Raw genomic sequence first — 23,290 nt, 5'->3', positions numbered from 1 at the left:
AAGGCTGGTAGTTCAATCCCAGGCTGCTCCCAGGCTGAGTCTGAATGCTAAAGCATCCTTGGGCAAGAACTCTGAGTTGCTCCTGATGCATTCATCAGAATGTGTGTGTCACACAGAATCTGTGTGAATGATAATTAGAAAGTACTTAGCTATAATCTCTACAAGTAGAGAGTAGTAAATGGGAGATTGAGACATGTATAAAGTGCTTGAGTAAAAGAGTACTATATAAGAACCAGCCCATTTACCATTTCTTTTATCTCCCTGTAATCATTTTTCAGAAACTTTTTTGTGAGACAAAATCATGTTTGTTCTGTTAAGTCAATTCAGTTCAGTTCTATGTATATAGTGCCATTTCATAACAACAGTTGCTTCAAGGTGTTTTGTATTGTAAAGATCCTCCAGTATCAGAAAGAAACCTTAACAATCACATGACCCGCCTACGAGCAAGCAACAGTGGGTAGAAAAACCTTATAACCGGAGGAAACCTCCAGTGATGTGAGCTGTGAAGGATTATACTTCTTGGATCGTTCACCGCAGACATTAACTCTGTGGATAAAACATAAAGTTCACCAGGGAAGACACAAATGATAACAGGTTGCCATTCCTGGACTGTGCCGTGCACATTGAAGAGAATGGAAACCTCAACACTGAAGTTTACTGGAAACCCACACACATGGACCAATACCTCCTCTTTGACTCCCACCACCCTCTGGAACACAAACTTGGAGTAATCAGGACCGAGGGAACACACACATGTAAAGGAAGCTCTTAAAACATGTGGTTATCCTAATTGGACTTTCCTCAAGTCAGCAAAGACGCACAGAAAAGAAGATCAGACACCAACTAGGGAGGATCAGAAAGACAAAGTCAACAACATCATCCCCTATGTAGCCGGTTTATCAGAAAAACTCAGAGTCTTCTCCAAGCACGACATCCCAGTGCATGTCTACTTGGCTCTCAGCGAAGGCGGTCGCACTTTCTCCTCTCCTCCTCACTCTTATCTTTCCTGCTTAGCTTCTGTGTCCTTGTCTTGTCTCGTGTGCATTACTTTCCCTGGAATAGCCTCTCACTGTCGTTCTCTAAAACCTAAAAGAGAATTATGGATTTGATCAACTGGTCTCTAATTGCTATTGACACCCTTTTCTCAACGAGAAGTCTGGGCTCGGGAGAGCCTGAGTGCCCTGGAGGGACTTTCCCTGCCGGATACACGATGGACGGGTGGCAGAACTGGAGGGTCATGTGCCTGGCGGGACTGTCAATCGAGGACGCTGAAGATATCTATCTATTCGGAACCGTGATAACAGGGTTCTTGCTGATCGGAGTTGGCTTAGCCCTGGTTTATGGTAAATGGTAAATGGCCTGTATTTATATAGCGCTTTACTAGTCCCTAAGGACCCCAAAGCGCTTTACATATCCAGTCATCCACCCATTCACACACACATTCACACACTGGTGATGGTAAGCTACATTGTAGCCACAGCCACCCTGGGGCGCACTGACAGAGGCGAGGCTGCCGGACACTGGCGCCACCGGGCCCTCTGACCACCACCAGTAGGCAACAGGTGAAGTGTCTTGCCCAAGGACACAACGACCGAGACTGTCCAAGCCGGGGCTCGAACCGGCAACCTTCCGATTACAAGGCGAACTCCCAACTCTTGAGCCACGATCGCCCATTTTATTTATCGGAGAAATAAGAGAGCGGAACCGGCTGTTCAAACCCCCCCAAGGCTGCCCGCTGGATTCGAAGCGATGGGACGAGGCGCGACCTCTCACACCGAACGTAATATGGTCAACACCTTGGAGACGCTTGCATCGGCTGTGAAGGCTCAAAGCAACAACATTGAGCGTATGGGGGGATACATCAGAGAGAGGCCTGCTCAAAATGAGACCCTTGAGCGACAGTTGGAAGACATCGCGGAACGGATCACTGCAGTTGTGAGGTCTCAGAATCAAAAGAATGACAACACCATGGAACAGAAGTTTGATACCATCATGGGGAGGCTCGCGACTCTCCAACGGGAGATCGAGAGACCAGTGTCAGAGTGTTAGGGCAGCCTGAAAATTCTCCTGGGCTGCTCGCATGGAAATTTACAAAATCAACATCAACATTGCGGACCCCCATCACGGCGCCAGCTGCAGGCCCAAGGCTGGAGCCGAACAATCACTCCCTGATAACGACTGTGTTACGGCTATTCTTCCCGTCCCATGCAAGGTCACCTGGATTGGCTGGAGGACTGTTTTCTTAGCCTGATAGGCCGAAGGACACTGTCTCAGATGAACTATGGACACGCGCACACACATACACTTACACTGATAAGCACTCACTCATCCCCCCTCCCTTTCCAACGCCTTCGATGCTTGTTGCCCCCTGGGAACACGAGGCGGGTCCGGGCCCGTGCTGTCGAAGAGATGACGGCGCCGTCGCAGGATGGCTGCTGTGTTGCCTGGGGTTACTCCTCATCCCCTACCCATCCCTGTGGCTTGTCATGTCTTCCATAATGTTGTGCTGTGGACATTTATGTGCTTTTTTGTGCAGAGGAGTTTTTTTGTTTCCTGTTCTCGTGCTGTCCTACCATGGAAGCACAGCATGAGTGGAGGTCTCTTTTTTTCCTCTTGTACCTTCCTGATGTTGTGTACATTTCAGTGTTTTTCTTGTAACGCTACCGATCTCCGACTTGTAATCCCATGTGATGTCTGTGTTATGTGTGTAAGGTCGGGGGGGGGGGTTACCATCTCGCTGCAGGGCAACCTGCTTGCGACAAATAAAGCTGTCATTCATTCATTCATTCATTCATTCATTCATTCATTCATACTCCCAGCCACACACTCAGACACAAACTGGTTCATTCCAAAGACAAAACTCTTAAACATAAACTTAACAACGTGGTATATGCTATACAGTGCAGTGAGGAATGCTAGGACCTCTACATTGGAGAGACCAAACAGCCACTGGATAAACACATGGCACAACATAGAAGAGCCACCACCAGGGTACAAGACTCGGCTGTCCATCTGCATCTAAAGGACACAGGTCACTCTTTCGAGGATGCCAGTGTTCACATTTAGGACAGATAAGACAGATGATTTGAAAGAGGAGTGACAGAAGCCATCTATGTCCACTTTGAACGACCATTATTGAACAGAGGGCGGGGCTTAGGACACCAACTGTCAACCCTCTGTAATCCAGTTTTGAGATCCTTCCCAGACGCCTTAAAGCCCACTCACATCCTGGGTCATTTGACCTCAGTAAATCACATGATAGGGTGAGGCAAGGTCTTGCAATTTTTTCACCCACACCCGTTTTCACACCTTGGCTCATGTGATTAGGTAGAGGAACAATAGGGGGTCCATGACCCTCTTGTGGACACTCCACAGGGCTTAAATCCGGGACTCTCCACCAATTGCTCTTAGAACTGAAGAAGCTTCTTGGATGAGATGTAAAACGTCTTCAAGAAAACGTAAAGAAATCCTGACGCTTTTCCAAGTCCTTAGACTAGACCTTGGTTAGTTTTTCCCCAGTTTAGATTTTTAGTTTAGTTTATCTCCATGTTCTTTTTGCCTTTGTTTCGCATGTGTTTTGGCCTTCAATAAACAGCTTGTTTTTTGTTAAACCTGATTCCTGCCTTGAGCGTCTGTGTTTGGGTCCTCTTAAATAAATACAGGGTCTGCCACTGCACTGCAATGAAGTGTTTTGAGCAGATAGTGTCTCAGCACATCAAAGACTGCCTACCTCCCTCTCTTGACCCCCACCAGTTTGCTTACAGAGCAAATCGGCCTACAGAGTATTCCATTACCATCACTAGGAAGAGCTGCGAGAGGAAGCTCTTTGTGGACTCAGCATTCAACACCATAATCCCAGACATCCTTTCCCACCAAACTTACCACCTCCACATCCCCCCTGCCACCTGCTCCTGCATCAAAGATTTCCTAACCAACTGGCCTCAATCAGTCCGACTTGACCCCCACCTCTCCACTCTACTCTCACTCAGCATCGGGTCCCCAGAGGGTTGCATTCTCAGCCCCCTACTGTATGTCCTCTACACCTATGACTGTACACCAACCCACACAACCAATGTCATCATCAAGTATGCCAATAGCACTGTGATTGAGCTCATCTTTGATGAACATGAGACAGCATGCAGGGTGGAGGTAAAGAGTTTGTCCCACTGGCACTCAGAAAATAACCTGAACCTCAAAAGAACTCATCATGGACTTCAGGAGGCACAGACAGGTCCAATTCCCTCCCACCCATCCATCCATCCTTCCTTCCTATTATCCGGGGCCAGGTTGCAGGGGCGGCAGCCCAAGCAGAGGAGCCCAGACCTCCCTCTCCCCAGCCACCTCCTCCTCGACCAGGTGTCCGGGGAGACAAGTGTTCCAAGGCCAGCTGAGAGATATAATATCTCCAGCGTGTCCTGGGTCCACCCGGTGGAGGCTCCCATCCTTTGCAGATGCCCGAACCACCTCAACTAGCTCCTTTCGATGTGAAGGAGCAGCTCTACTCTGCTGCTCCTTCATGGATGGCCGAACCTCTCACCGTATCTCTAAGGGAGAGGCCAGCCACCCTTCGGAGAAAGCCCATTTCCGCCACTTGTATCCACGGTCTCGTTCTTTCAGTCACGACCCACAGCTCGTGACCATGGGCGACCGGTACAGTGTCTGCATCACTGCAGCCGCAGCACAAATCAGTCTGTGAATCTCTTGCTCCTCCTCCCGTCACTCGTGAACAACACCCCGAGATACTTAAACTCTTCCACTTGGGGCAAGAACTCATCGCTGACCCGAAGTGGGCACTCCACCCTTTTCTGGCTGAGGACCATGGCCTCAGATTTGGAGGTGGTCATTCTCATTCCCACTGCTTCACACTCCAAACCATTCCAAAGCGAGCTGGAGGCCATCACCCGATGAAGCCAACAGAACCACATCATCCGCGAAAAGCAGATACCCCAAAGCAGACACACCCAGGGCCTACGCTCCTCGCCGCCGCCCGGCTCACAATGCACCCGGCCCCTACGGTGCCTTGTGCAGGTGGTGGGCCTGCAGGAAGATGGGTCCATGTCCCTTTTTCTGGCTGTGCCCAGCCAGGCCCCATGGGTGACACCCTCCCTGGGCCTGGCTCTTGGGCGGAGCCCCGGTAACCCTATCCCGGGCAGGGTGAACTGTTCCCTCGATGGTCTTCTTATAAGGATCTTCTGAATTGCTCTTTGGTCCTGGGGGAGGGACCATACAATGTGCCATGGGAAACCCTACCAGGGGGCAAAAAAACCCCAGACAACATAGCCCCGGGGATCCCTGGGACACACAAATCCCTCCAACATGATAAGGCAGCGATTCGCGGAGGGGAGGTCCAATTCCCTTGCATCATAAATGGAATATAGGTGTAATCTGTCTCCACCTTCAGGTTTCTGGGCACTCACATCTCCGCCGATCTCACCTGGACCCACAACACCATCGCCCTGGTAAACAAGGCCAAGTAGCAGCTGCACTGCCTCTGTGTCCCGAGGAAGAGTAACCTGGACCAGAAGCTGCTGCTGGCCTTCTACCACTCCTTAGTGGAGATTGTGCTCTGCATGGGTGTCTGGTATGCAGGGGCTACAACTGAGAAAAAAAAAGGCTGCACAGAGGTTAATTAACACTGCCCAAAAAATCATTGGCTGCCCTTTGCCACCCCTGGAGGCCATCGCCAGCTCCTCCTGTCTCAAGAAAACTAGGGCCATCACAGGTGACCCCTTGCACCCCGCCCACTACCTGTTCGACCTGCCACCCTCTGGTTGGCACCTAAAGTCAGTCAGGTCCCACACCTCAAGACTCACAAACAGCTCCTTCTCCTTGGCTCCCCCACACCCCACCCACCTCACTAATCTGAGCCATAGTCTGAGTAACCCCCATTAGTCAGGCCACACACACACACGGACTGTCTTCAGAAGTATTTTTTCTTTGCAGTACTTCCAAGCACTCTATTGCTTTTTATATATTCCTCTTGATTGTATATATTTCTCCTCTTTGTTATTTATTCCCGCTGTCTGCTATTTATATTTTATTCCTGCACAGCTGGTTTTGTGCACCCACAATTTTGTTGTACATGTACAATGACAATAAAGGGCTATTCTATTCAATTTTTTGATGAGAAAGAAAGGTTGGTGGTTACAAATGCATGCGTACATTCAGTATTTATAAATATGTTTTATGATCTACTGTAGTTTACTAATGCATACCTACAAAATATTCAATGTCTGGTTAATAGTAAGAGTTTAGGCCAAAAGTAGAAATTTTATTGCTCCAGTAAACTGAAATGGAAACCACATGTTGCATAGTGAAAAAAAGTCAAATGAACTTCTTCAGTATGAGTATTCAGCACCAGCCTGGCTCACATGATCTTAGATCCTAATATGGCATTTCTTCTGTTGCAGTGGAATTGGAGAGACGCATTGACTTCGAGCTGCGGGAGGGATTAGTAGAAAGCCGCTATTGGTCAGCTGTGACTTCACATACAGCCTATTGGTGCTCATATGATGTGGCTCTGTTTCTCCTCACCTTTATGTACAGACAACACGAGCTTCCTGAACCTGCTGAAGACAACTCAGACGCCACATAAGTGCAAAGTGAGAGTGGGACCTGTACACCTGAGTCAATTTACTTTCTTTTTCCAACTTTTGAAATCCAAATTCAATTTCAAAAATGTTGGGATGCTGTATAAAATGTAAATGAAAACAGAATTTTCAAATTTCAAATTCCGTTTTATTCACAGTGCAACAAAGAAAACATATCAGATGTTAACACTGAGAAAATTTACCATAAAAAAACCAAGGCCTTTTTAATTTTATTGTAACCAAGTCTCAAAAAAGTTTGCACAGTTTCACGTTTACCACTGTGCACCACTACCTTTTCTGCAAAGGTTTGTTGTAGCTGGACTTCTGCGAGAGGAATGCTGCCTCATAGGCACAAATGAACCCCTGTACCATCAGAAATGCAGGCTTTTAACTGGGTGCTGATAACAAGCTGGGTGACGCTTGTTATCAGTTAGTCCTGAGGATAAGGTATTCATGTTTTCCAAAAACAATTTCAAATTTCTGTTGTGTGTTCACAGAACGTTTTTCTATTTTGTCCATTCTGAGACAAAGAATGGACTGAGACTGTCTTCTCTGAGCTTTGACCCAGAGAAAAGTGATCATGTTCACATATGGCTTCTTTTTTGCATAATAGAGCTTTAATCTGCATATGTAGATGGCACAACAAACTGTGTTCAGACAGTGATTTCTGGAAGTGTTCCTGAACCATGCAGGGATTTCCATGACAGAATTATGCTTGGGGACCTAAAGACCACCAATCTCATAAATCCTTGAGGAGACTGCTGTTGTAATTTGGTACTATATAAATTAAAATTAAGATAACATCACTCTAAAACCCTAACCACTAACCCTCTGAATGCGGCTTGTTGTTGGTTCACTGCTGTATAGTTCTACCTCCTTTGCACCAAATATATATGTGTAGCATGGCTTCTTTAATGGTTCCTCCTCCTTTTGTAATAGCGATACTAAATTTAGCCTGTTTGTAGTTTTGGAGACCCAGCACTGCACCCTTGAATAACCTGTACCTAGCCAGGCCCCTGTAGTTGGTGTAGGAGAAGGTAGGTTTACAAATGTGTGCCTTAAAGCAGATGTCCCATAAACCGGAGAGGAAATGGTGTTTCGACACTGTGTCAAGCTTGTGAAATGCAGATGTTTTGAAACACTGCTCCGAAGCATGGTTCAAAACACCTGGGTCACATGACCACAACTAAACAAGGTTTTGGTGCACTTCACCCCAAATTCAACCGGTGCCAAACCTGCTCCTTCTAGGCATTACAAAGCACCAGGATTCCAATGTTTCAAGAATCCGAGTCATTTGTAATTACTGAATTAATGTTTATGATACTATTACTTCAATTAAACACTGGAATCTATAGTGTAATCAATCCAATATTATATAGATATATACATAATATGTAAAGACCTCTTTTGAATGATTACTAGCATCAAGACAGAGACTGGGGGCTTCTAGCACAAAGCTGACACTAACACCTGGAAAGCTTCAAAATCAACCAAAGACGTCCAAAGTTTGAAGGCTTTGAGGAAAAAACGAGACAGGCTGAGCTCCAGACAGCTGGAAACCTCTGTGGTTATTCCAGTAAACACAGCAGTCTTTTCTAAGAATGATTTACTTTGTAAATTAAGTTGCTGAAAGCAATATGACTATTAACAGAGGAAGAATTTTGCTGAAGTACACCGATCACTATAGTCACAGGCTGCCACCCATCTTTAACGGTCCCAATATTTTTCTGGCCTCCAAAATATGTGTTGTTCATAATTATTAACAGTCTGGTATAATAAGTAGCTTTGTTTGGAATTGTGCAGAGCTTGTCTGTGCCAGTGTAGTGTGCTGGTGTAGTGAAAGTTGGCCAGCAGATGTCATCATGGAGACGGGTTTCAGATTGTTTCAAAGCCTCAATACAACTCTGGCACAAATGCTTTGAGTGTTTCAGTGTTTCACAAAGTCTCACTTTGCCCATCTATAGGTTTGATTTACCCCATTATAACTGCCCTAACACACAACAAACACAGGGGACATAACTACTGGCTGATCAGTCCAGGATGACACATAAGGTACATACTAACAAATTATGTAACACCAAACAAAACAAAATAACTGTTAGTTTAATAACCTCTTCAAATCAATAATACTCAACAGAATACAAAGTAAATAGACAACTCATAAGTCAAAGGAAATATACAACTTAAAATTAATTATATATTCTCCCCCATGTAAGAGGTACACTTGGTATGGCCCAATCAGCTCTTCCTGTATATAAGTATCCCAGAATGCATATTGTTTTGCCCAACGTCAGCTGTGTTGCTGCACATGCAGCTGTCACAAGCCTAGGAAAGTTTGTTCTGTTGTCTTATGTGGAAAATTGTGAGATGCACATGTTTTTGTTCTTTTGTGCTGGCCTACATCACCATCATTTGATGCGTCAAGTTTAGATTAACCATGGCAGAATTGCTACTGTAAAAGGAGCGACAATTAAAAGGACTTCATGGTCAATATGGGCAGGTGAAATAACTGCAGCCACAAAAGTTTGTCCTTTATTATTTAAGAAAAAAAAGTAATTTAATGTTATAGCAGCCTGGGTGTTTTATTATCATGTTGAAATTGAATACTGTTTGTGTCACTAATGGCGTAACTGGCTGCAAAATATTTGTGAGTTGCCTTGGAGGTGATAAAGCTTGAATCCTCACTGTAATCAGTACTATTGCATAAAATATGATAAATAAAAATATGAAAATATATATTTATAAAATAAAAATGAAATTATAATATACAAAAATGACCCTTCTATCAGAACAGCGGCAAAAAAGGCAAAATATAACAGTGAATTACAACAATGCCTAGTGTGAGTCTATATATTAGTAAAAACTAAAACCTGTTTGTAGATTCTGTGTTACCCAGAGAATAGCTTTGTGCGGCAATTCAATTTTAAACAATTTTCTTAAAGGCCACTTTACCTAACTCAAAGCATTCAATGGAGATGTGCCATGTACATTAGCTGAACTGTAAAGACACAAGCATGCAGAGAAGCTGACACTAACACCTGACACTAAATTTGCTAATGTACTATGCATACATTAGAATTCAGAGAAAAGTTTAACCTGCCAAATGTTTTAAACTTGTTTTCACTGATCCCTTGTAATATGTGTTTGCACTTTTGTTTTTTAGTTGAAACCCATTATATTTGATGTCCTATATATGCATCGGTGTAGAGAATTTGGGGGCCAACAAAAATTAGGAGACAGCTAACAACAACAAAAAAAAAAACAGTTTCAACCAAGAGAGGTCTAGGTTCTGCACAGTAAGGATAAATTATATATCCTTTCTGTGTGTAGAACAGTTCTGAATTTGAGAATAGGTTGTTGTTTGTTTGTTTTTGCATTTTAAGCTTGTACCTTAAAAAGTCCAGTCAGCTTGTCAATTGTTTTGAATACCAAAACCTACAAAAAGTACCCTTGGATTCAAATGTACTATTATTTTAAATGTTTGTAAAAAATATAGTGATGTTTTCATCCTCGGTTTAATATTGAATAAAATCAGATCTAATACCAAATATGTTGGACATGAAATATTATGTTTTATAAAAATTGTTAGGAAAAGGCCCTAAATGTCTGATGATGTGGGGTGGCCAAATACTCTGCATTGCTGTAAAAGGTAGCATAGCAAGGATACATGGTAAATGAAGACGGTTTTCATGAATGATGCATGATGATACATACTGTATGACTTTAAATCATAGAATCATTAGATTGCATTATTAATAGTACTGGGTGGCAGACTGCCCTTTAACTATCACTGGTGCTGATGGTGGTCCCCTCTGCTGCGGGTATCTTTTGCGTTGGAATGTGACTGGAGGCTTTTCTCCTTTTCTGCATTACCCTGTGATAGGTTTGTAGCTTAAACCCATTCGCTGGAACGTTCAAGACAATTCAACTACACAGCAAAAGCAAGACGCAAGTAGGCAAAGTTCTTTGTGTTACTCATGCATGAGGGAGGCCTGCCTCGTTCGACCCACTTGACCTCCGCCAGCCTCTCAGCCAGGTTCCCTGTAGCACTCCTTTTATTGTGGTCACATGAATATGCATAGGTTCATTAACATATGACATTTCATATAGGTATACATGTGGACAAAGAATACCTTGTCTGTGTGTGTCTGTGTGTCTGTGTGTGTGTGTGTGTGTGTGTGTGTGGGGTCAGAGTGTGACCCCATAAACGACTTCCCTAAACCTGCTGGTTTGGAAGTCCAGCAGTTCATCTAAACAAAAGGAACTTAGAGTAAAACAGATATACGTGTGTTTGCTATACCATAAATCAGTAAGAGCAGATATAACCTCTCTCCTGACCTTAAGTTCTGTGTGCATGCCAGAGTGCTCTGGGAGGCACACAGAGTCTCCACAGACTACTAAGGATCAACCCTCTACCAACATGACATTGATTATGCAACTCTAAGCATATATGAGTAAATATTTCTAAGCATAAATGACAATCCACTATATAAACCTGACACCCTGGAAGCAAAATGAAAACACTAACAATATTGAGAATTAAAAGGTTTCCATATCACATTGAGAAACAGAATATGTCTTTTGGACCCATCAACGATGCTGTTTACATTTTGTACAGTGACAACTTTTTCAGTCTTTTTTTTTAATAAATGTAGTTATGTCAAATGTTACTTTGCAACTGATGAAATGAGAAGTCTAGCTAACACCATGTTTCTGTCTAGCTACCCACTTCTGCCTACATTGTACAGTTCCTTCATGATTGATGTGGCTCTTATTAGATTCTTGTTTTTTTTTTTTTTTTGTTTTTTTTTTTTTTTCCATTTTATGATTAAAAAACCAGGAACATACACTTCTTTCTCTGGTCTTCATTTTACATTGTGAAAGATTTAATTTGCATATGCAGAACACACTTCTGATTTAGCACATACTATTATGGGTGTAATAAAAGATAAGGGAGAATTTTTAAATAAAAATTATATTAATCTGCTTGAAATGTTTAACCCTGTTTTTGGACAGAAACAACAACAACAAAAACAACTTTAGTTATTACTAATCTATGTTATATGTCCAACACAATATGTCTCGCTCACCATATCGAAAATGTTTTACACATATAGCAGCAAAGATGAACAGGCACATGGCTAAAAAAATGAGCAGGACACAGGAATACTACAGCGAAACACCAGCTAGTGCTGTCAACCCAGGTACAGCAAGGCCTATGACTAGATCCTGGAATGCCTCAAACTATACAAGGTCAACAGGACCTTTAGATCCTTCACTGGGAACTCAATGGGGATGTGGTGAACAACACTAGAGTCCAACTTTAAGAAAATAGCACAAGTCACCATCAAATGCAGGATCGACCAAGGACATACTCTGTCCTCACTGCTGTTCTACATAGCATTAGTGAGATCATTGATGAGCATGGCTATGGATCCCGACTGGAGCAATTGTCAGCCACCTCCTCTACGTGGATGACATCAAGCTGTACGCCAAGAGTGTATGGGACACTGATTCACTGATCCACACCACCAGGATGTACGGCAATGAAATTGGAATCTCATTCAGACTCATTCTTCTATGGAACCAGCTTCCAGTTTGGATTCGGGAGACAGACACTATCTCCCAGGGCGTAGATTTGGTTTTGACATTGGTGGGGACAGATGATTTAACCACCGAACCCTGCCCTGTTTCCTTTTTTTTCTTTTTTGTCTTTGCTTCTTGATTAAAAAAAAAAGGAGAAATATACTTGACTACATATGCTATTCTGCTTTTAAACCATTTAAACTTACAATTCAGTTTTACATGTGAATTATATAATGTTAAATTACTATTAAACAAATGACTGACTAATTTTAGACTTTAGTTTACTTCAGCTATATTTCATATAAATCAGGTTTCATACAAAAATAAAAATAACTTCAAATACAGTCATGACAACAAAAGAATATGACTGTAAGGACAACATTACTTCAGTTATAGTACACCAACATCTCTTATACATTAGCACAAAGGGAACACTGAATGACCTGGTGGCTTTTGTCCATAAAAATACTCATCTAAGATTTCCACAAAGTAAAAGATCTCTCAGCAAAATTATGCAACATTTTAGGCACACTACACTATTGCCTCTATCAAATCAGTGAGCTGGGATTTTTTATTCTAAACATGAACTACTGTTACAGCAACAGACATGGACTACATGCCCCACACAACAACTCAATGTAATTGCTGACCTTGGTCATGTTTTTAGTCTTCTGAGAGCACTGAAGCTTCTTTCATCCTCAGCCGAGGATACTGGGATGATGGGATGGTGATAATAAATACTAGTTAATCTATAGCACCAAATCCTCAGTCAGTCACCTGTGACCTTGCCTCTTCACCTCTGTCCGAGCTACAATATGGCAGAGCTGCCTCTGTCACCTGATGTAATACATGCAGTCACACATGTGCTTCAAATACAGTAATGAACCACCAAGTCATCATCCAATTTCACCTATGATCTTGCATTACCATTGCTCTCTGAGTTCTTCTGTCACCTGACAAATAGGACATACATGACAATAAGAATAAAATGTGGAGCTGCTTCAGTGTTTCTGTCAATTTGTGCAGATCTTGACTCATCAGTAATGTTTGTAGGGTGAGTGCATTTTTAAAACAATTTGTGCAAACTGCACTCCAAGGTGGAATATTTGCAAAATCATGACTACCTCAAGATATTTTGTCTCAAAAATTAACCCTATGAATATGTCTGTACCATTAGGATGAAATTATTGTGTCACCAACATTTTAACGTTAGACATATAATTTTAACAGCCTCTGTAAAAGAATATCCTGGCTTGCTCGAGGCTGCCGTTTTCTCTGACAGTTTCAATAAAAAATTAGTAATGCTACTCTGGGAGACTGAGATAACTAATAGTGCTGCCTGTTGTGCAGTTAGTTTCCAAAACACGCTAGGGAGACGGCGAACCAAACGAGGCAACATAAACGGTTCATATAGGGCTGCACCAAGTCCCCACTTTGGACAGTCTGACCACATCTCTCTATTCATGTACCCGGCTTACAGACAGAAACAGAAACAATCCAACCATGTCACCAAACCTGTTAAACTCTGGACTCTCCCAAGAGAGCGAGTACGCTCATCCACAAACTATCTACACTCGGCCTGCACCCCACCCTCTGTGACTGGCTAAAGAAGCGGCTTATAGGAGAGAGGTGGACGGTCTGGTGGCATGGTGTGAGGGGTGGCTGTGGCTCAGGAGGTAGGGCGGGTCACCTACTGATTGGAAGTTTCGTGGTTCGATCCCTGGATCCCCCAGTCTGCATGTCAAGTATCCTTGGCAAGATACTAACCCCAAGTTGCTCTCCGATTCATCCATCGGAGTATGAATGTGTGTGAATGTAGTTAGAAAGCACTAAGTATACAGACAGTGCTTGTGAGAATTGGTGCAATTGGGTGAATGTAGCATGTTGTATAATGTTGTGTAGAGCACTTTGAGTACTGCGGGAGAGTAGAAAAGCACTATATAAGAATCAGTCCATTTACCGTTACAACAGCCTCACAAAGGAGATGATAGTGGACATGAGGAAGAAGAAAAGGCCTCACCAGGGAGAGTGAAGTAGAAAGGGTGAGCAGCTTTAGGTACCTGGGCGTTCACATCAGTGAGGACCTCACCTGGACACTGAACACCACACAGCTGGTCAAGAAGGCTCAGCAGCGGCTGTATTTCCTGAGGAGGGTGAGGAAATTTGGGATGTCAGCCAAGATTCTACAGCTGCACTGTGGAGAACACACTGACCAGCTGCATCACTGGATGGACCGCAAACACATGCAGAGAGTGCACATCAGGACAATTTGCACACTAACAGTGTTAGGGAGTAACGGAATACAATAAACAATTTAAAATACAAAATATGCGTAACTGTATTCTGTTACAGTTAGCGTTTAAAAAGGTGGTATTCAGAATACAGTTACAAATAGATTATGAATAGATTACACGGCGGTCTTTTCCTGTTTCATATGTTAGGCTATGCCTTCTTCCACGCCAGTGGAAACCCAAACAAAACATGCATTAAGAGGCTCTAATGCCTGTGTCACAATTCTGTTCAATTCAATTCAATTTTATTTATATAGCGCCCAATCACAACAACAGTTGCTTCAAGGCTCTGTATATTGTAAGGTAGACCCTACAATGGACTGACATACCTGTTATGTGTATGTGAGCGCGAGGGAGGGAGAAAAAGGAGAGTCGAAGTACGAGTTGTCACCGACCAGAAACGGGCGCTGGAAGCATGTAAATATAATAATAACCATTGCAGCTAAAAAGAGTGCCTGACGAGACCAGTTGCAAGTACTGTAACCAATTAAGACTCGACTGTACTCTGTGTTCGTGTTTTCCTCAGAAACAATAAGTTGGAGCAGCCTTTCAACGCCTCTCTCTGTCTCTCAAAGTTGACCCAGACAACAAAGTAAAGATAGTTTTCAGCTACGAACCCGACACGGAACCCGACACGGAACCCGACGTATTAGCCAGAGGTCCCTTTACTACAGTTCAGAGCCGCAGATCTGTTTTATATACACGTGGAATAGTTTTCTATACGAGATCTGCAAAAAGTGCAGCCTTACCTAATGTCCACCCTACTGTTACTCATTTTGTATTAAGATTTAAAAATCTAGTTGGTATTGGTATGGCGAGTAGCCTTCAGTAATAGTAATAAATCACACAGCAATAGTACATTCATGTAATTGTAAAAAGAATGATAATATATTAAGTAATCCAAAGTGTTCAAAATACGTTACTCTCACTGAGTAATGTAACGAAATACGTTACAAAATACATTCTGGGGCATGTATCCTGTAATCTGTAGTGGAATACATTTTAAAAGTAACCTTCCCAACACTGCACACTAAGTTCATTTTGCACATTAAGCTCCTTTGTACATCCTTTTACAGCATACCTCACTTGTCTTCATTTACTTATTTTGTACTTATTTATTTATCTTTCACTATTTTTATCCTTATTTATACCTTATTTATCGTAATATCTTGTCTTATTTTTATCCTTATTTATCTTGTTCCTGCAACCATACCTAACTTTGCATTTGTGTATGAACAGCAAATGAAGAATTTCATTGCACAGAGAAATGCTATTTCTTCTGTACATGGCAATATACACTTTGAATCCTTGACAATGGTTGAAATGAGAATCTTGCAATTTCAACCATTGTAGAGGCCAAAGCCATATGTGTTGCACAGGACAAAGTCCAAAATCAGAATCATATGTTGCATGAATGTTTTGGAGATGTTCACACAGGTGGTTGCTGTTGCCATTCCTGGTTAAAAATCTTGAAGTTGAGGATCACTGTGAAGAAATTCCAGGGATGGCTCTGGACAAACTGCACTGCAGGGAACTCCCTGAATCCTGTTGTAAATATTATCTTCTCAATTGTGGATGTGATTGCTCCCTCTAGAATAAGACCAGAGAAATCATAACATCCAGACATTAATTCTGCTAAACATGCACTCTACAACATTTCCTACTGAATCAATGAGATAAAAATTGAAGGTGAATACTGAAGGTGATCTCTTAAAAATGCCACCACCTGGTTTTCTGCTGTTCACCTGTTGTTCTCTGTACTGGAAAATTTTAAAAGGAGCTGTTTGTAGAAGATGTCTGGTTTCACCTTTGTAGGCCTGTGACAAAGTAGGGGGTGGAACACATCTGGATAATATTGGATTTTTGTTGGAAAATATCCATCCATCCATTCTTAAAGCAGAAAAGCATGTGAATAAATAGATATTGGAACAGGTCATGCCGTTCAAGTGATTACTGTGACCAGGGACCTGGAAGATGTTCCTAACCATTATGTGCTTGTCGCCAACCTTTCTAACAGGACTAAGGCAACCTGCAATCGCCAGCTAGTCTTGTAGTTCAGAAATTTGATTTTGGATGTCCTCAGTGGTCTGAGGATGAACAATCTGAAGAAAAAATAATGTTTCAGATTCCAAATGCACTGCAACAGATTCTCTTTTTAAAAACACATTACATGTTTTAGGTCCAGTATTCTGGGCATGCAACTTGGGGACAGCACACACAAAAAAACAACGAACACAGAAACCTAGGTGTGTGCAATAACATTAGGAGAATCATTTAAAGTAATATAATGTACTGAAAAAAACAACAACTATGTTTGATGCTTTATCATCTATTAAATATTAGATACTCTAAGGCTGCTGTTGTATAGTGTGATTGTTATTTTCCATTTTTTAATTTAGACTTAAAAAATGCCCATGGATTTCATCATTTCGATCTTTGGCTGCACGTCTCCATATTAATTACATCTTCAGTTTTTGGTGAAGCATTACTTGGACCCTTTGTTAAACATTCAAACAGACTGGTGGATAAAAACCCACTGCGAGGAAGGTCCTCTTAAACAGCTATCAAAACTGACAACACAATGATATTGACAACAACAGAATATGTACGGAATTTGCCTATACTGTAGATTTCATTTCTGGATTGAACTTACCTGTGAAATCAATGGCCAAATTCGTCTTTTCTTCTGTCCCCTCAAAGCTGGATGATTACTCCAGAGATTGTATAAGCAGCACGTAAGTCCACTACCGGCATCATTATCAAATTTAACTTAGATGCGGTTTTTGGGATTGTAGGATTTGAGAAGCCTGTAAAAGCATCATCCAATATAGTCGAGTAACTGATGTTCAAAAGGTATGTGCTATTCATACCAGTTCTTGAAGCTATTCCAGAAATTATGTCCTTTGCTAATATGTCTACACCTTTGTCTGTTGTTTGTCTTTAAAAACGTGTACATATGTATTAAAATTATATAATAGAAGTTGTTAACATTTTTTCCATTGTCTTGATGTTGTTACGAAATAAATATATATTCTTAGTGCTTATTTTCTGATTATATTGTTTTATGTATTTTAATAATAAAGGCCTTTATAAACCAAGGCCAGATATGACAAAGAACTAGGTCAGAGGGTGACAGGGCGCCTAGCAACAGAGGCTTTAGTAAGGGGAAGTTAAGAAACAGGAAGTTTAGTGCAGAGCTGCAGAGGCATATTAATAAAATACAGGAAACCAGACAGAAAAAGTGGAACTAAGTAACACGCACACACATTAGTCAGACCAGAAGGAGTTGTTTTGATCGAAACTATGTGTGTCTGTGTGTGACGTATAGCAGAACTATATATACGTATTGTAGCTTGCTATGCTTTTAGAACTGTGGGTGCTCGTGTCTGCAGTTCTCCATTTCCGGAAATGTACAATAAAGATCATTTTTTGAACTTGGCCACTCTGAGTTGGAAGTCTTTCTCTGTCGCCAAAAGAATTCAAAAGGACCGAATTTAATGATGTAGACTGCATGATTCTTAGTCTGATCTTGAGACCACTGTCATGTAACAAAAAATAGTTTTTTTGGAGACTAAGTAAGTAGTAACATATGATTGAAGACATATTTTGTCAATAACATCTGAGCGGGTAAAGGTTCTTAACATTCTGCCTTCTGTGTTAAAAATGATCAGAGTTCTAAAACAGAGCTTATCCCTATTTGGTAGTCTGCATGGAAAATATTAAAAAGCATAGAAGATAGTGCTCGTGTGATTGGGTGAATGTGGCATGTTGTATAGAGCACTTTGAGTACTCCAGGAGAGGTAAAAAGCGCTATATAAGAATCAGTCCATTTCCCATTACAATGTTGTGTGGCTGTTAGGGTACCTGGGTGGTCAACTCAGTGTTTTATGTCTATGGTTTTTGAGTCTTGTTTATTCATTACAGTTTTCGCTGTTTGACTTGTTCCTAATTTAGTTAACTGTGTTTCTAGTCTAGGTTGTTTGGTGTTTGGTCTTGTTCATGCCTGGTCTCATCTCTGTGTCGTGTTTGTCTTGGTCTTGCCTCTATGTGTCGTCCCCTCTGTTCCCCTCCTCATGTCTCTGTGTGTTGCTCTCTCGTCCTCTCTCGTCCCTCTGTTTATGTTGTCAGGTTGTCCTAGTTTTCTTATCTAGTCTTCAGGATTCCCTTGTCTTGCCTCCCTGCTGTGTCGTGACGCACATATAGTCTTGTCTATATGTTTATTCCCTTGTTTCCCAGTTGTATCTCTGTCGCTCTTGCTGTTGCCTGTTGGCATGTTCACTTCCTATTTTACTATATAGTCTCCTGTTACTGTTTTGCTTTTCCCCCTGCCTCATATGTTTGATTAGTTGCCAGCTATTTTCCCAGGTGTTTCCTCTTTGTCCTGTTCCCCTCTTGTATTTAGTGTGTGTCACCCTCTGTTCAGCGTCACATTCTCCCTCATTAACTGTCTGTTCTGCCTGTGCTTTAGTTTCTAGTTTCTCCCAGTTTAGCTTCTGTATTTATTCATGCAGCAATAAAGCTGGTTTTGAGTTATGTTCTGTCTTTGAGTCTGCATTTTGGTCCTCCAATCCTGCCTGCCAACCTGTGCACACAGAAATCCATGACAAAAAAATTGACCTTTTGGCCCATTGTTACCCAATAGTGCCAGTTTCCATCATTATGCAAATGTATTGTTCATAAGGTCGGGAAAACCTGCAGTCAGTCTCTTGGATGGGTGACGAAACTTTTGTAGCACAGCATACGTGACTACCTTTTTCTCTTAATGATTAATATTTACTGTAAAAATAGAAGTCTTCTAACATCTAGAAATCTGTATGTTTTTCATAGCTTCTAACAAGCCTTTTACAGTTTACCTTAACAGTTACTTGAAGTCTAAGTCTTCAGTCTGATTGATCTGATTTTATTTTTTGTTCTAGTAAATTTCCAAAACTCACCCCCACACCCCACCTGCTCGTGCATGTTTTGTGCATGTGCACGTCCATGACCCTCTGTACCAGACACTTTTGCTAGTTCATGAAAGACAAGTGTCACTGACAACAGGTGGTAAGGGGGGATACCATTTTGCCAACATCAGGCTTTGCCTTTTGTTCTAATGGCTGAAAGCTATTTTTTTCTGCAACTGTTTGTGTCTTTGTTTTAGAACTGAAAAGCCATAGGAACTGCTTCAACCCCCAGTCTCCCAGGAAGCCTTAAAAATCTCTCTGTATTATCTATGTTTTGGTGAACTTGTCCTTAAACCACAGTAATTCTGCAAATGAAAGACAATAAAGCAAATATAATAACTACTTTGTTTAAACAAATTAACAAACAGGCCCCCTCAACCTAAAACACAATTACACCACTTTAAATCACAGTTGTGCAGTTTTTAAACTAATGATCAAGACTGCATCATGAGATTTAAATACACCTCTTAATGGAGGTGTTTGACAGTTAATATAAAATTCACACAAAGGCTACTACAAGTCTATTTAATTAAGCAAGTTTTCATCGTTCTCTCTCCCTTGTGTCTTTTGTTCTAACAGCTAAACGGCATTGCACCAACACATGGCTGTGTGTTTTTATTTCTTCTAAGGACTGAAAGCTATTATACCTACAACTGTTTGTGTCTTTGTTTTAGGGCTGAAAAGCCAAAGGATATGGGGCATTTGTTAGTGCTAGACCTCCATCACCCCCAGTCTCTCGGGAAGCTAAAATATTCTCTCTGTATTATCTGTGTTTCGGTGCCCCGGGGTGAGTGTGTAATGGACCGTGGTGAAGGACTTCTGTTTCAAAGCTCTGGTCATCAGGGGTCTTAACACCCATTGTTTTTTTTGTTTTTTTTACAGCGGTGAGATAAAGAATGTGAGTTTTTTTCCCCCTTGTTCTGTGAATCAACCTGTCATAGCAAGCCATCCTTCTGTTAACTACAAGTCACAGCCCTATATAAATTGGTGTGTGGAGACTTGACACATTTCACCAATGGCCCAGAGGAGCTACAGCATCAGTGTCTCACAAGACATTTCTTTTTAATATAGATGGCACAAATGGTAAGAAACACAATGACTAGGCTCTATATAAATGTACGACTGCATGCTTTATTCATAATGCCTTTCTTTAAAAAAAAAAAAAAAAAGTCAAAAAAAGGACAACAAAAGTACCATTTTGGGGGTTGCCCTGAGAACAAATATGGTGTGAGTGTGTCAAATGGTTAGTGTTTTAACATATTTTGTCATCTACAGGTTTTTTCCTTGTATTCACACCCAGCGTGGTGTTGGGGCTGATGGGGCTGTATACCAGAGATGAAAATCCACATCAGAGACTACCTAACAATGGACACATCTGTTTGACCTTTCTGGACAGTTTATTAAATCTTTGGTATGGCAAACTGATGGTCAGAAAAAAAGCTGAAACAGACGAGACACATGCACACACACACACATATACCCTCAAGCTGCCTGGGAGCTTGAGGGTCCTGCGTAGTATCTTAGCTGTTCCTAGGACTGCGCTCTTCTGGACAGAGATCTCCGATGTTGTTCCCGGGAGCTGCTGGAGCCACTTGCCTAGCTTGGGAGTCAATGCACCTAGTGCTCCGATTACCACTGGGACCACCGTTACCTTCACCCTCCACATCTTCTCGAGCTCTTCTCTGAGCCCTTGGTATTTCTCGACCTTCTCGTGTTCCTTCTTCTTGATGTTGCTGTAATTTAGGACCGCTACATCGATCACTACGGCCATCTTCTTCTGATTGTCTATCATCACTATGTCCGGTTGGATAGCCACCACCATTTTGTCCGTCTGTATCTGGAAGTCCCACAGGATCTTAGCTCGGTCATTCTCCACCACCCTTGGTCGCATCTCCCATTTTGACCTCGGGACTTCCAGGTTATACTTGGCACAGATGTTCCTGTACACCACAGGTGTCAGACTCCAGGCCTCGAGGGCCAGTGTCCTGCAGGTTTTAGATGTGTCCTTGATCTAACACAGCTGATTCAAATGGCTAAATTACCTCCTCAACATGTCCTGAAGTTCTCCAGAGACCTGGTAATGAACTAATCATTTGATTCAGGTGTGTTGACCCAGGGTAAGATCTAAAACCTGCAGGACACCGGCCCTCGAGGCCTGGAGTTTGACACCCCAGCTGTACACTATGGCGGCCACTTGGTTATGGCGTTCCATGTATGTCTTGCCTGCTAGCATCTTACACCCTGCTGTTATGTGCTGGATTGTCTCAGGGGCATCTTTACACAGCCTGCACCTGGAGTCTTGCCTGGTGTGATAGACCCCAGCCTCTATGGATCTTGTGCTCTCTCTCTCTCTCTCTCTCTCTCTCTCTCTATATATATATATATATACATACATATATGTGTGTGTGTGTGTGTGTGTGTGTGTGTGTGTGTGTGTGTGTGTGTGTGTGTGAAACATGAAATAAAGGTGAAACAGATGTTGAATTGTGGGAGGCGTATGATGCATGTATGAATGCCACAGGCCTACCCCTTTTCTGAACCGTGTTCTGCCCCAACAGTCCTTGACATAATAGCTAATAAATTACAACTGACTGAGGACAGGCTAGACCAACAGCAATCTGTACTTGAAAACTTAAAAGAGATTGGCAGTGCTTTTGCAACAGTTAATCTACCTATAAACTAGGGAGGGGGAACGCCATCAGAAGCGGTTGGGTTTTTAATGTCAGACATTAATTTATGGAATGGCCACTCCCACTAAATTATTCGAGCACAGTGATGGTTTCGGGTTGTCTGTTAATAACAATAATAACATTCCAGCTGAACAGCAGGTGACCAACAACGGTAGGATTTCGAGGCACCGGCCTCTGACTAACCTGCTATACAGTAACTGTTGGCCTCCTGCCAGGCCACCTCCCGGGTCACGCCTCCTCAGTCGCCTGCCTATCGCGTGGCCTCCAGATCTGTTCTGCTGCTGGGCATGCAGCTGGTCTCCAGAACTGCTTTGTCACCTCCGCTAGCCCCACTGCTGCTGAACTCCTGAACTACTCTCTGTTTGGCGATTGGACTCCACCTAAAACGTCTGATGGATTCAGTGATCCAAGTAGAAAACAGGTTATCACAAAAAAAAAAAAATCTCCCAAGAAAGACTTCAGTTCAAAATGCTGCAGTGAAAGTAGTGACAGGGACTAGAAAGACCATATTTCTGCTATGCTGGCTTCTGTTTATTGGGTCCATGTTAAAAGACTAGAAAAGACTGAATACATTACAGCTATAATGTTGAGTAAGCCCTTTTAAACTCAGTTTTTGCTGTACTGATTTAGAAAATGTTTGCATTGTTATATATCACATCATTTCTAGTGGTAGGAGATGGTGTAAAATTGCACTCTAAAGATATTTGAAGGCATCCTGAATAACTCTGCTCAGCCACTTTAAAACAACAACAGTAACATCAGTACTCCTCTCTCTCTGTTGGAAAAATAAAACAAAATTCACAGAATAAATTCAGAGATATAGAAAATCATTCGCACCCACAACCATCAGGCTTTAATAGATGAGCTATGTCAGACATATGAATTTCCCTATGGGATTAGGTCATTTCAATTTAAGCTTATTTAAATTTTCTTATTTATTTTTTTAAAATTGGTTTTAACTTTATTTTTTTTTTTGGCATATTGTATTCTTGTTTTTAAAATTATTTTTAGTTACATAGCATTATTTAAGCTATTCATTGTATGTTAATTGTTATGTATAGAAAAGTTCAGAAAACTTTGGGGTTGTAGTGGCTTTTGTCTCATGTGTTCATGGAGTGATGCAGTGTCTTCAGTAGGAAACAGAGATAATAAATAATAAACAATACAAGTAAATAAATATCACATTTAAA

The 23,290-nt window shown here is 41.9% G+C and overlaps 1 protein-coding gene across 1 annotated transcript in view; it reads left to right on the top strand.

The window, feature by feature from the left end:
- Nucleotides 1–11,439, top strand: part of ddhd1b (DDHD domain containing 1b) — a 36,818-nt gene extending 25,379 nt beyond the window's left edge. Inside the window, exon 13 of the mRNA XM_084952998.1 lies at nucleotides 6,411–11,439. Coding sequence (XP_084809124.1) covers nucleotides 6,411–6,595 — 185 coding nt within the window. The 3' untranslated portion in view covers nucleotides 6,596–11,439. The remainder of the gene's footprint in view (nucleotides 1–6,410) is intronic.
- Nucleotides 11,440–23,290: the final 11,851 nt, after the last annotated feature.

This window comes from Perissodus microlepis, chromosome 15, assembly GCF_051167445.1.
Source record: "Perissodus microlepis isolate ML-2025 ecotype Zambia chromosome 15, ASM5116744v1, whole genome shotgun sequence".
In the NCBI taxonomy this organism is placed as follows: Eukaryota; Metazoa; Chordata; class Actinopteri; order Cichliformes; family Cichlidae; genus Perissodus; species Perissodus microlepis.
Note: the sequence above shows the minus strand (reverse complement) of the source record. Positions and strands in the feature narration are given on the sequence as shown.